Source organism: Alligator mississippiensis, chromosome 8 (genome assembly GCF_030867095.1).
Source record: "Alligator mississippiensis isolate rAllMis1 chromosome 8, rAllMis1, whole genome shotgun sequence".
NCBI lineage: Eukaryota > Metazoa > Chordata > Crocodylia > Alligatoridae > Alligator > Alligator mississippiensis.
Window position 1 is genome coordinate 74675939 of NC_081831.1, and position 15006 is coordinate 74690944.

Consider the following 15006-nt stretch of genomic DNA (forward strand, 5'->3'; position numbering starts at 1 on the left):
CAATAGGAGTAGCCCTAGCCACCGAAAAATCATTCTGCCTGGCAATATCTCGTATCCTCTGGAAAACCCGAACCTTTTCTATGGGGGAGAAAAATCTTTCATTATCTTTGATATAGTATCCCATCCCAGAAAGTGCAAAAGTATGGGAAAGAAAAGCTAACCAGGGTGATTGGAGAGGAGGGAGATTATTAATATCTTCTATGCAGCATAATGTAAGCAGATGATCTGGTAAAAGGGGCAGGATTTTAAACCAAAATCCCGCCATTCTAATAATAATATTAGTTAAAGTAGAATCCGTTCCTGTCTCTAATCTCAGAAAAGATGCAGGAGTTGGAAGAGCCCCAAGAAACTTGTTCTGAGGTATGTCTACATCATTACTAGCAGCATAACCCCATACTTCAGCGCCATATAAGATCTGAGAGGTAACTTTGGCTTTGTATGCTGATCTAGGAGCTCGCACTGATCGTCTTGCTGTGGTTTCACAACCTTTCTTTAGAGCCACAGCCAATTGGGCTGCCTTAGTTTTAACTGACTGAACATGATGTTTCCATGATGGAGAAGCTGTGAATAACACCCAAATACCAGATAGGTTTTGACAACTGCAAGTTTGGTTCCCCCCATATTCCATGGATATTTCATCAAACAACTTCCCCAATACATTATTTTGGATTTATCATAATTTATCTTTGCTATTTTGTCCACAAAGATGCTCAAAAGTTGTAATTGCTCTCTGTAATCCAATATGAGTTCTTGACAGTATAACAGTGCCATCTGCGTACATTAAAATAGGGATCGGATCCCAGATCTTCAGCCAGGGGAAGCTAGAGGCTGGAGCCAGGCTGTATACTGGGGGGGACGGGCCCACCCCTCCCACACAGTCCCCCCACTCCTACATCCCTGCTTACCAGGGACAGAGCCTGGGTCTGAACCCCTGCTGCCAGCCATGCCCCACTCCTATTTCCTCCAGCACCCTGGGGCGGCGTGCAGCGTGCTGGTGCAGCGGGGGCATGTGGCAAACATAAGGATGCTCTGGCTGGGTGCTAGAGCATCTCCTTGGAGGACCCAGCTTCCAGTTGCTTTGGGGAACACTCTAGGAACGTGTCCTGCGCCGCTTTTTTCCAGCGTGTTTTCATTTGATCCTGGGATTCCCTGGTCTCAAACTCAAGAGTCTGCGCTGCTGTGCCTCCTGCGGCGTCTCAAACTGCTTTGAGATGCTGCCACAGACGTGTTTGCTCGTGTGGACATCCCCTCTGGTGTGGAATATGCACACCAGTACATTTTATCACTAGTCCAACTGGTTTAAATCCTCTTACCCACAGCTGATGTGAGGAGGTGGAGTGTATGCAGAAAAAGGAGGATTGGCTTAACTCTTTCCTGGAAGTTGCACACACTGGTGATGCAAAGTGACTTATCTCAGCATACCTGTGTTTTGTCTGGATAATATTCCCCTGCATGAGCCATCCAAGGCTTTGTACCCTGGACTTCCAGTAATGACGTAGAGACCTCTCATGTTTGAGCTCGTGAAGTAACTCCACTGGGCAAAGCTGACCGTAAGCATTAAAAAGCATTCACCACTAATAAAAAAAAGATGCATTTTTTTTTTAATATATTTTAGTTTCTTCTTTCTGCTGCTGGGTTTTTCAGGCTTTAGTGTTTGATCAGGTCATATTTGCAGGTTTCTCACTATAACCATGAGGACTAGATCCTCAGCCCTGCTGATTAGTAAGTAGTCTTTAGCACTGCCCAAATGCTGCTTGGGAAGGTTGTGCATCATGAACAACTGGTGCCTCCCGAGACTGGGCAGCAACCATTTGTACTTGGTGGCGAGCAGCGAGTGGGGACCACCAGCAGACGCTGCTGGTGGCGGTCGGGGGGGCAGGTGGCAAGCGGCAACCTCCTGCAGAAGCTGCCTTCGGCTTTGGTGGTGGCCAATCTCAGGGCAGGGGGGCACGTGCCCCCCCCCCATGCATCCCCTATGTTGGGCAGGCAGAGCAGCACAGCATGCTGACACCTGGCACCATAAGCCTGCAGTGTTGGCAGGCTCTTCATTTATAGACTTTTTGGGACACAGACCATCTTTTTGTTCTGTGTATGTACAGTACGTAATACAACGGGATCTCACTCCATAACTACAGCTCCTAATTCTAAGGCAATATGAATAATAAGTAATAAAATGAGTTTGGGAGCTGAAACGTAGCACTGACACTGAAACTTAGCGCTGAATATTGTGACACTTGTGATAAATTAGGGCAAGCTGGATGCATATCGTTTGCTGGCAGTAATATTTAGGTTGCTGACCTCTGGTGCAGGGGTCAGCAATTTACAGAGCTGGTTATAGTCCAGGAAGAGAATTTATCTGTCCTACCAAGTGCAACAAGTGTGTGTGTGCATGTATATATATATATATACACACACACACACACACACACACACACACACACACACACACATCCATTTATATATATATATATATATATATATATATATTCTGCCATTACTAAATTTTGTACAAGTATCTGCTACTGTCATCTGCTGGCAGAATATTTAACAACCATGCCCTCTACGCACCTTAGGACTGAGGTGTGTTAATTTGGCCCACTGTTAGTGAGAGGTTGCCAACCCCTGCTCTAGCGCACCAGCTGTTAGAGGGGACGAGAAATCATAATAAAGGCAAGGTGACTTGTAATTTCTACAAAATTTAGCAGGTCAAGTTAATTTCCATTTCTCTAATCTATCTGGCGGTTATAGTTTCTGGAAATAACACAGTCAACGCAAGGAAATAGTACTGTTAAAAAAGGATGAAAAGTAAACCCCTTATAGTCTCTCAGAATTTAGTCTTTGAGCTGTGCATTCTTAGCACAACAGTTTTCTTATTACTAGGCATAAGATGTGGTATTTTGCCCATTTAACTGTGTTCCCTTGTTTTTATCCAGGATAACTGTTGTCCTCTCTTTGTGCCAGACATGTCATTAAAGTTGTGTTACTGTAGTTTCTGTATGCTAATGTAATGTCTGGTTTTGACTCTGATAAATAAAGGCTGCCCAGATTTAAGCCCCATAAACATACTTTGGGACCTCTCTAAATTATTTCTATGTAGCCTTTTCCTTGATTTGTATAATCATTTCTTTATCGAGTAACCAATTACCAAAAAAAATTGTTACAAACCGTAAAATAACTCTTTTATAAATAAATACATCTGCTGCTTGTTCCACAGTAGTAATCAGGTGGGTTGCATAAGGAGCTTCTTGTATTCTCTCAGGATAATAGTGGCTAGAAATAGCAACAGCATTTTGGGGTGTGCATTTTCAAAAACGCCTCCTGAATGTGTAACTTGTGATTGTGCATCTAACCATGCACGTGTTTCCAGGTGCCAAATATTTGCACACACATTAGTACAGGCCCTCCAAAGCAAACATGCAACAGCATATATAGAGGCTGTGGGGAAGCGGGGGACTTTAAAAACAGGAACTGTTAGTTTGCTGACATTTTCTCCTACCAGAGTAGCTTATACAGTCCTAAAAGGAAATGCATCAGGCATCAGTTGAGTTATTCCTTTACTCGGTAAACAGGAACATACCTTTCTTAATGCAAATATAACAAATAAAATGTTCTAATCTACTTCAGAAGGGACTGCATTTCAGAGATGGGCAAAGCAGGATGTATTTGGATGAAGGGAACTCGGTAAATACATGATAAAAAAAATTACACCTTCAATGACCAGGACTATTAAAACAACTATTAAATGCATCAGAACAACTCCCTCCCCCCCCCCAAAAAACAGCAACCTAACAGAATTAAAGGGAAAGCTCAATTTAAAAGTAAGATCAGTAGATTAACTTTCACTGCACTGGAATGTAAAATGTGTTATAGAAAGTGTCCTGTTAAATATGTAACTACAGGTCATAAAACAGCAGAACCTGCTCAGACCAGTACTTGTCATGTGCTTTGCCACGATCTGTGCTGCAGCGAGTTCGCTGAAGTGCAGACAGACCTTTCCAATCACAACAGGACCACAGCGACAACGCCAGCACCTGGGGCAAGCAAAGATGGCAGCAATGAACTGCTTAAAGACCAGACCTGGTAAAAGAATAGCCTTTGACTTTTCAGATGGTTAAAAGGCTTCTGTTGTATTGGAAATTATCTCATTTTCTTTCTTGTTAAAACCCTGTCCTTTCATGTACAACTGAAATTATAACTCGTTAAATCAAATAAGAAGTCATTATAACATTTATGCTAAACCAGGTGCTCAGATAATGCACCGATGGGCAACTCGATGCGGTGATAGGTGCTGTAGTTTGAATGGTCCTGTATTTAATAGCTCAAAAGCAGCTCCATGTGACAATCCGGGACTGACAGTGAGAAAGGCCATTCCCAACAGCAGGCACAACTTACAGAGGGATCTTTGCTATTTCAAAGACTCGCTGCTACCCCCCACCCTTAAAATACAGATATGGGATGGCCCAGGCCCCCAACCATGGTCACTGACATCAAGGCTCCTGAGCATTCATCACAGAAATAGGCAAAAAGGATGACATCCAGGAATACAGGAGTGGGGGAGGGAAGCTGAGCCTCCACCAGCCTTTCCACAATAGGAGAGTGCTTCCTTTCAGTTCAAATACCTTTTGACTGGCTTGCCGCGATAGCATTTGTTGTGCCACCGGCTCTGTCTGCAGAGAAGGCTCCCTTCAAAATGAATGGAGCAGCTGCAGCTTATCAAGGGAGGGAAATCAATGACTTGGCAGGCTGCTCTGGTCACTGCTGCCCGCTGCAGCATCATCACATTCTCTCCCTGAGAGGCGCCAGCTGTCCTCTTCACGCTGCAGAAAGCCCCTGTGCTGGCAATTATTGACGGGGAGCTCAGGGACTGCACTCCCAGCGCAACTGGGATCCAGGCCTTTCCAGGAGGGAATCCCCCTCCCCGGCCCAGTTGTGAACCTCAAACGTGGCTCCTCTTGAGTTCCCAGGCTGGATTGATTCCTTTGTAATCACATTTCCTGTAAGCTACATTACATCCATTTTCTTTTCTTTTTTTTTTTTTTAGGGAAAATACACCTGCTCCTGGCATCCTGATTTCTCCCATATACTTCTATTGAACATGATTAGCTCCATTACATAGATGTAATGGAGAGAAGGGAGAATCCGTGCTGTCCTTTCCTAACCTGCAGTAAGGTGGTGGTAGCAGGACTACTCGAGGAAAGGTGCCATTGCGATCCATTGGTAGTTTCTGTGCATTCGCGTGCACTAGTGCGAGAGAGCAAGCAGTAAACATGAAGAGTGCGGCAACAGTCAGAGGACGGGGGCGTAGGGTTGAGTCAGATGAAAAACTGCATTTGCTGTAGCTTTTAATGTCACCTGTGGCATCAAGGTGAATCTGTTCAGTTAAAACTTTATAACTTCCCAGTCACCCCTCCTGGAGTGCAGCATAATACGTACGCCACCTGAAAAAAGGCCGAATGTAGTGTTGCCCCTAGAATGCTTTGCCTATTTAGTCTATCTCCACTCTTCAAGCATTATATCTAGTGGATATCTTCCCCTGCACAGCCTTTTCTTCATGACACACCCAGTTCTGGTCTCCATGCCCAGGCCATGTCGATTCTCCTCCTCCTGCCCCGCTCCTCGCCAGATCTGCCACTCCTGCCTGCTGCCTCCAACACCTCCCGACAGGTTTCCAAGCCACAGACTCTCCAACCCTATTCCAGGCGCGATCCCCCATCCTGAGCTCCCAATCCCAACCTGAACTCCCTGCCTCGCAGTCTCCTTGCCTAACCGGTGCCGCTCTCCCCCGTCCTGTTCCAGTCTCCTTGTCCCACGCTGCTCCTTACCTCTCCTCTGGCACACGTCTCTGCAGTGCAGGCATGAAGTCTTGTTCTTCAAGAACTTAGTCCAAAGCATGGGGTGCGAGGGAAAGGGGACACCAGACAAAAAGTCTTCAGAATTTTAACATGAGATTTTTTTTCCCCAGTTCCATTCTTGGAAACAGCTGAACCGTTTTGGCCGAAATTTCCCCCGAAATCTCAGCTGAGGCATGAAAAATACAACCCGAATGACTAAACATTGGCAAAGTTACATTTCAAAGTGCCATTGAAAACCAGCTCTCATAGCAGGAGGGTCAGGCAAGTGTCAGGCAGACTTAATAACAGACGTTGTTACTAGCACTGCATATAATCTGTGCCCTGGTAACTGAGTGCTAATGGCATCCTAAGGCCTCTGAGGGTCTGGTCCAGCTCCCGTTGAAGTCGTTCCATTGACATCCATGGGAAACAAGATGTGCCCTCACAGTATTTAAATAGGCCCCCAGCTCTGGGTCAGGAGGCCACATTGTCTCTGTGCTCGGAGCCATTTCATTATGGAGTAGAATTTAGCACATCATTTTGAGGAGCAAAAGAGAAAAGCTTTCACCATCCAGTGACGTCCTGGAGACCAGCGGGCCTTTCAGAAACTCTGGGTCTCACCTAGGACAGTGAAATAGGATTCTCCAGGCAATTAACAATGCTCTGAGCAGCCACATAAAAGAAATATTGGCTTTTACTGAAGTTAACACCATCATTTCTTCCATGAAGCTCCTTGTGAATAATTCTGGCTGGAAAAAATTGTACATGATTTCTTTTCATTTATATTTTAATGCAATTTATTATACAAGAATGACCTCCGTTCAGGGTTCAGAAGATCAGAGTACTTACAGTAATCTTCACAGCACTTTGCATCTTCAGTTATAGCTTACACTCACAGCGTGAAGAGAATGGGGAGTTAATGTACCAAATCTGAAAGTCTCTGTGCGACAGCGTTAATCTCATTGTTGAGTTATTATTTATTAGGAATATTACGGTAGTGCCTAGAGACCAGGTCCCCATTGTGCCAGGCTGTAGATGCAAGCACATTCCCTGCCCAGAATAGCTTAGGTTTCATATAGACAACAGGTGGGTACAATGGGCTCCTAGCACGGTAGCCGTGCCAGGCAGCATGCCACCTCGAGTGTAGCATGGCCTTCCTTATGCCAGGAGTGACAGTTCCTACTCACGGGCAATTCCTATGATACCAAAGGGTGTCTGGGCAAGGGGGAAAGTGCAATGAGCCCCCTGTCCCGAGTCTATGCAGTCCTGACCACAATTGAAGACAGCATCTGCTAGCAGACTGGGTACAGTAGCCACCCAGAAGGCTTTGGCCGTCTGTACCAACCAGTCGTGCTGGTGGCTGTACCCTGAAACTTCTGGAGGAGCAGTGAAGTGGGCCTGCTTTCCCTTGAGCCACGGTATGTCAGGGGGCACCGTGTGTGATCCAGTGTGTAAGCTCTTGTACTTTCAGTCCTGTTTCATCGTGCGTTAACTTCCGTAACCTGCCATTCTAGTGCAGACAAAACACAAGTCTACCCCAGGACGTGAAAGATTTTAACCCAACACCACCAGCTAACGGCACTTGGCTCCTGGCTCTGCTAGATGCTAGAGTGCTGTTAGTTAGCACACTTTTGATTAAGAGGTGTCACATGGGACTAAAGGTGTAAGTTACAGACACGTCCACGAAGAACTTGTATGCGTGAATGGCATTAGGGATAGCGTAGGACACGCACCCCATTCCTCAGTGTACGTATTCAGTTGTGTATCCAATGAGATACAGATGTACTAAGCAGGTTTAGATTCTGGCCAATAAATCTTTGTGCAGAAATTCATCTCTTGGGTGCCTGGGGACTCCACCAGCAAACTTCGGTCTCTTGTAGTACAACATTTACTAATGTTGGACTGGATTTTTCTTTAGATACCCAGCTATCCACTGCAGGCAACAGAGACTGGCCTGCCTATTGCCTGAAAAGGCCTGCTGCAGACTAATCGGTTTTGCATGGCCTGCACTGCGTGAGAAGAGAATACAGCAAGCATGTGCCGTCATGCCATAATTTCTGATTGACATGGTAAGGCCAAGACATGGGAATAATAATAATCCTGGGCACTTCTACTGTGTGATGGGCTCAAAGCACTTTACCATCATTAACCAATTAATCCTCAAAGTGTCTCTATGAGGTCAGCACTTGCCCAATATTATGGGCAGGTAAGTGAAGCACTTAACTCCAATAGAGCCAATGGGATGTATCTGCTCAGGTGATTTTGAAATTCTGGCCCTTTGCATCTGTGTGCATTAGATCCTCCATATGGAGGAAAGGGGCTGATAGCACCTCTTCCCTCCCGAGGGCACTGTGAAGACACAAGCACTGTAAGGCTCTACAACAGGATACATTAACGGGAATCCTATAAGTACTTCTGGGCAGAAGGGTGCTAAAGATAGTTGGGTACTGGTTGGCACCACCTGCCTAAAGCCAGCACAAAACAGAGAAAGCTGTCTGATAGCTATATAAAGCTCTTAAACAGGGACCAGAAATCCCAGCCATCACATCTGCAAAGAAAGTGCAGAGACTTCCACTTTGGCTTCGGGCTGGTGCCCCAGGACCCCTTCCTCTCAGGAAGTGAAAAGAAAGACATTTACCTCCTTGTGCTCTTCTCCTGCTGCTCCAGGTGTCCTACATCCCATCCACACACCAGACTCAGCTTAGCCCCATGATACAGAAAACCAAAACTCAGGCTCCTGCCTATCCTTGTGAAGGAGCCAAGACAACATTGGAACGTCGCCCGGTCCTTCCTGCCCTGCATCGTGCTGCAGTGGGAGCCAGTGCAGAACAGGGCTTCACTGCAAAAGCTGCACATCTGCAGCAACCTCCCTTCCCTTCATTCACTGCAGCCACATGCAGCAGAATCACATGGAGGGAGTGCTACAATTTGTTCATGAGCACTCGCTTGCAGACAGGCATCAAGTCAGGGATAACAGTTGGAGTCAGCAGAGATGTTCACTTTTGCAGTGACCTACTTAAGAGCAGAATCTAACCTGAGGCAGCTTCCTTTGCTGAAAGCATCTTCAGCAATGAATCTTAGAGAGCCACAGAGCAGCAGAGCCAACCGTGACACTGCACAGGACTTGCTGGCATGGGGAAAGTGGCCAGTATAACCCTCCCACTCCTCCAGTTATTCTGAGTGCAGACACGCTTATTCTGGAATACAGCTGCTTTTTGCTGGTTTAGCTTAATCCAAAATTGTCTATTCTGGAATAGGAGCATCCCTATGGGAAGCTATTCTGCAATTGTTCCAGCACTTTAAATTCACACCCCCTTTCTGCTAGAATACCCTCGTCCATCATATAGAAAGTCCTTATTGAGTTCAAGACTCCGGAGTTTCTGGCCTTTGTGGTCATTGTCTGACAATGATTTAAAGTATTGCTTATTGAAGTACAGGAGGAAAAAGCTCATTAACTGATTCCTGTTTTGATGGCAGTAGAGTAGCTCCCATCGAGCCAGTTATTTTGATCCCTAATAGCAGCTTGGGTCATCAAGTGCTGTTAGACGGCTGGCTTCTCAAAGCTATTTCAGACATCTTACTTCATTTCATGCTTATGTCAGACCAGATCCTGCTGTCACTTTTACGTGGGTAGATCCAGAGCAACTTCACTGCCTTCAGTAGAAATGTTCCATGTCTGCACTTGCAAGATTTGAAACAGGACTCAACTCACACTACAATCCTGCTTGCATCTTGTGGTGGACTCTGTCGTTCCAGTGCATGCTGCATGGTGTAGACACATGTTTATACAGTCCCATCCTCTCCTCACGCCTCTGTGATGCTGTTACAATCTCCTGCGCACACACGAACACAGAAAGCTGCGATACAAATATGGGGGGAAACTTCTGGTAGAATAAAATCGACACCATATTCTGACACAGGCAGTTGCCCGAACTGCAGCAGTAGCGCTCCAATTACTGAGACGTTGCCCACCATTCATCATGCCCTTGTCTCTGTATGGTGAGTCACGCATTGCGTGCTCCGTTCAGTGGGGACCTGTTGGCATGATGATGGGTGGGAAGAGGCAGAAGTCCAGCTCTCTGAGCATACCCCCAGTGGAGCACTTGACATTTTGTTTGTGGGTGAATCTCCAAAGAAGCACATTGGAAAGTGAGTGTTCAGAAGCACGGACGCTAGGTAATACGAGTAATAGCGAGTCATATGAGTAATATGAGGAATAGCAAAAAGAAGATATAAGTAATACGAGTAATTGCATCTGGTGCTCTTCCCATTCAAAACCTTTTACAAGCATGACTCCTCACAACACCCCTGTGAAAAAGGAAAGTATTACCCTCCCCATTTGACAGATGGGAAAGCTGAAGTACAGAGCCATGAAGAGCACACATTCAACTCAACCTAGCGTAGCACTTAAAATAGTGAGAACATGAGGGGAGGGGGTGTTCATGTCACGTAAGACCAAGAGAAGTGACTTTCCTTAAACTCCAGAAGGAACAGTGGTTTTTAGTGCATCCAGGTAGCTCGGCCTCTGACATGCCCCACTCAATACTTTCCACTTGGCCTGTGTGCCAAAAAATGCTGTGTAAGCACTTTTGGCACGGGCCCAGGAACGCCTCCAGGGTTCCAGCTCCAGCGTGCTCCCCGGTGTGGCGCCGCGTGCCTGGCACTGCTCTGACAGTGCGCGAGGCTGGGAGCGAGTGGGCAGGGCTTGCTCCTTGGCACCAGTCTCGGGATCCCGCGGAGGCGGGTGAGCGAACCTTGTGTAACTCGAATATTGGGTGCCAAAAATCCAAAAAGGCTAATGGATGCCACTGATTTTCATCATCCTGAACGAGAAAGCAAAAGGGAGGAAAGGAAGAAAACCAACTGGATTTTAAAAATGATTTGGTCATCTCAATGGCCAGGAAGGTAGTGGAGGGTGAAGGAACATGTTTGTTTCCACGGGACACAACGCTGACTGGGGATCGGGACTTGGTGAGGGGGCAGAGCACGCTGACACCACACCTTTGCTCAAGGGAGACCAGTTGTCCAGCTTTCCTGCTGGATCCGCTGCCTTGCTTTGGCAGAGCACATCTGACAGCAGAAATGAGGCAGAAGCTTTGGTGACGTTTGCAGCCAAACAAACTCCCCGTAGATGTAGAGAGGAGCTTGCCGTCCTGCTTGTTCTGGACAGAGATGAGCCCGTGTTTATGGACCTGCTTCAGCAGAGGGTTGAGCACCTGCAGCTTCTTGTGCTTTGCATTGTGGTTTCTTTCCCTCTCATCCCGACAGTGGTGGGGAGTTGCCTCCTAGGAACAGGCCCAGCAGGGATCATTCCCCACGTGCAGATCTTTCGTGAGCAGGACTCTGTCACCTCCATCATCCTGACCCCACTTATTTCCACAGGGGCCTTCTCTAGACCCCAAGGATGCATGTGAAGAGAGACACGTGCATCACCCTCACCTGAATACCAGCAGCAAACCCACCCTGAACCGGGCAGTGGTGGCTGTGTTCACTTCTCATTCCCATGCCAGGAAGGAGCAAGGCTCCACTGCTCTCCCACTGGCAGGGAGTGGGGAAACAGCCCCTGAGTCTGGGGAGAGGCACTGGGCCATGCAGATGCTTGGGCAGATCCCAGGAATCGGGGGGTTCTCCCTGCTCTACCACAGGGCGTATCGCTGCCTCCTCCTCTTCCTCCTCCTCATTCCAAGCTTGGACTCCCTGGGAGGCGTCCCATAGAGGAGGCCTCCTGGAGTTTCCTCTCCCCCTGTGCGCATGCTGTCCCCTCTTTTCTGTAGGCTTCCCAGATTGTGGTGGGGAAATCCATCTCTCAGCAAGGGATTTATGAATTTCTTCTCGACCAGCACCAATTTTATGTCCCTGAAGGATGCATAGTGCTTTCTGACTTTGTTTAAACACAGTGGATTTAACAGGAGATCTGTATATTTTTAAGATCCATTTAGAAACCCTCCCCCCTTTTCCTTTAATTCCCAGCCCCTACAAGGAGGCACTTATCCAGAGCCGTTGTGTGAGGGCAACGCACATCTATATTGAACACCAAGTATATTGAACACAGGTACCTCTGTCTATTGAGATGATATGGCATGGCACTAGGAAGACAGCTTCTGCACAATCACCCTGTACTTCCTGATGTTGAAGAGAAACAGCCGTGTCTTCCAGAGAGGCCAAAAGATATTTATAGCTGTTAAAGCAATAGTTGAAAAATCAAGAGTCATTTATACTTCTTGGATAACAGTCTCTAAAACAACGGATAGATTTCTGGTGTGGATTCATTTCTAATTGCAATTGAAAAGAACAGGTAAAGCGGGCACAGAAAATCTCATCCCAGATTGAAATTCTAGCCTGCTTCACTTCTTCCTCTCACCCATTTCTTCTGGTAATAGCACATCTACATTTGTACATGGTTTTAGATTGATGTTGTAACATCCTGAACACAGTGAATTAAATCAGATCCAATATTTGCAAGTATGAAAGGCTTCTTGTAGGAAATGAAAACATAAAATATATGCAATTTTCTCCTGGCAGTTTATTATGGTATGAAGAAAAAAAAAACATTCTGTGCTTGAAGCTGACGTTATATTACAAATGTTTTGTGAAGTATGACGTGACTATTAAAATATGATTACACAAAGTATGAACATTTTAAGAAGTTTACAGTACAGTGAATCTTTTATAAACAGACTCTTAAATATACATAGGACAATAGGAGCTGACAGAAAACATCAAAAATTAACTATTAATGTTTATAGACTTTTCCCCTGAAAAAAAGTCTCACATCAAAACAGAAATTATGAAAAGCCTTAAAACCAGGAACAAAATCACCTGTACACTACAAATATCCATGGCAGAGGTGTGCAAACCAGAGCTATCTTTTCATTATATGATACAGTCACAAGGGAACTCTGCAATCCCTGGATAGGATTTGCTCTTCAGGTGTAGCTCATTTCACACAGGGTAAGTCCTCAATGAGTTTGCAATCAAGAGTTACAAACTCTGTGTCAGAAGTTGTAACATCACAAGCATCTACTCAGTGCAAGACAATTTATGTATTTAATGTCCTAATCAATGTATAGGAGTGTATCCTGACTGACAACTCTGCTGGGATCCTGCAAATGGATCTCCGTCGGCAGATCTCTATGCATGCGTGGATCCCTGCTGGGATCTTCCAGTAAGGATTATTTCAGGAGTGGGGTTATGAATGAGTTGAGGGTTTTTTTGTTTTTTTTTTTAATGCAACTCTTCAATTTTGTTTTCTGGTAGGGGAGATACATGACTACATTTGCTTCCTGTTTAGCCAGTTTGCCTGGACACCCCTAGTTCGTGTGTTAAGTTATGTCAAAAACATAAGTATTTTATGCTGTAATACACAGTATTACTGAAACTAACAATGTTATTTGCATATTTATAACAAGGTATAATGAAATTCCTATAATAAAACAAAAAAATTATGCTATAGATTTATTTACAAACAGTCCAGCAAAGAAGTATAAATACTTCTATATTTAATGTTTAGGAAAACATAATTTACAAAATATTCAAATATATACAGTCATCTGAAAAACTGCCAATATTAACCTTTGATGCAAGCAAAGAATTGGCCGAGTTCAGTCATTGTGTACTGAAAGAGGCGGCGGCTTTTGCAGATTTGCTTCTGTGCTGAAAAGTCACGCTCCTGTTATTTACAAAGCAGTCTGCTGCCCTCTGAGCTAAACGTGTCCGGAGCTTTGCGCATGCTGTCCCAAAATGTCGTCTATCATTGTCAAATTGTGCAACCACTCTTCGTCGTTGCTACTGCTGCTGTTCTTCATGAGAGAGTCAATGAAGTCAGTGTCGCTGCAGTTGCCGGGCAAGATCGAATTACTTTGCTGTGGCACAAAGTCATAGTGGGGCAGCTCAGAAGCGGTGCTCATTCTGTTGAACGTTCCAGCCGGCTGGCCGGCGGAGGAGTAACTTGGCAGCCCAAGTCCTTGAGCAGGATTGAGCTGGTTAAAACTGGACACGCCTTGTGGCATCGATTTCATAACATTCATGGCTGGCAATGGTCCTCTGGTTAAATTGTGTCTTAGGTTCTGATTATTCATTGGGCTCAGGCTCTGGCCAGACTGCCCCAAGGTTAGTTTTTGCATCTGTCTGACCTGGACTCCAGGAGCAATCTGATTGGGCGGCACGACAGCCTGATGGGAAAACTGTTGGCCTGGTAAATTTGGTCTCACGTTTTGTTTGGAGAAGAGAGGGTTACCGGAGAACTGCTGCATGCTGGTATCCATCTGGCTTTGGTTTGGCATTCGTGGAACCCCGGTCGACGTCCACATCTGGGTAGACGGGGTTGGGTAGACATTAGGAAGTCTTGGCATACTCGCCTGCCGTAAGTGTTGTTGAGTCGCAGAGGGGTTCGCCAAGGAACTAGAGCTGAAGACTGGCATTGTCATTCCTGGCTGGACTGCAGCGTGGCTGTGAACCGGTTGGCAGCCGGAGTTCATACCCAGCGAGTTTTGGCTTGGCCGCAGTGGGATGTTAAAGTCTGAACTGGGGGGGAAAATCCCCTGCTGTTTGTTAGCGTTGTGTGGAATCATTACCATGGTCCCGCTGTTCTGGCTGGCGGTGGCTGGAGTGATTCCGGAGCCCAAGGTGTTCTGGAGCATCCCTGGGTTGGATGGCATCATGCGGTGGTTTGGTGGAGGATTTGGCATGGACTGACTGCAGTCGGTGGGAATTGGCTGCTGTACTGCTGTATGTAAAGAGGTACGTTAAGCATTAAATACACATTCATTCCTGAAACGTGGCAGATTCTTAATAGGCTGCTTCTCCTTAATTTATCTCTTTCATTACACGGGCCTCTCCGCAGCATTCCTTCTAACAGAGTTACTACTAAATGGGCAAATCCCGTATTATGCCATAAAACATGGGATGCTTTTATTTCAGCACAAAGAATTGTTAAGAGGCCCATATTTATTCAGAGTCTGCGAGCCCCAGCAGCTTGTGCTTTTTAACTGCGAGCCCTTTGCGCCTTACCTTGAAACTGATTCACCTGCTGGGCCACAAACGAACTCCTCTGCTCAGACGTTACTGCCAGCATGTTTTGTCTCTGCTTCTCCTGGAAAACAAGAGGACTAACAGTCAAGAGGCAGCCTCTTGAGGAACAAAAAATAACAGTGGGCCCTTAAGTATGGCTGCTATC

The 15006-nt window shown here is 45.9% G+C and overlaps 1 protein-coding gene across 4 annotated transcripts in view; it reads right to left on the reverse strand.

The window, feature by feature from the left end:
• Positions 1 to 12334: 12334 nt before the first annotated feature.
• Positions 12335 to 15006, reverse strand: part of MAMLD1 (mastermind like domain containing 1) — a 306332-nt gene continuing 303660 nt past the window's right edge. For 3 of the 4 annotated variants that reach the window (XM_019492771.2, XM_014601200.3, XM_014601193.3), the window contains exons 4-5: positions 14841 to 14922; positions 12335 to 14556 (exon numbers count right to left, since the gene is read on the reverse strand). In XM_019492771.2, coding sequence (XP_019348316.2) covers positions 13535 to 14556; positions 14841 to 14922 — 1104 coding nt within the window. In that variant the 3' untranslated portion in view covers positions 12335 to 13534. The remainder of the gene's footprint in view (positions 14557 to 14840; positions 14923 to 15006) is intronic. The other variant, XM_019492772.2, reaches the window with a different exon arrangement.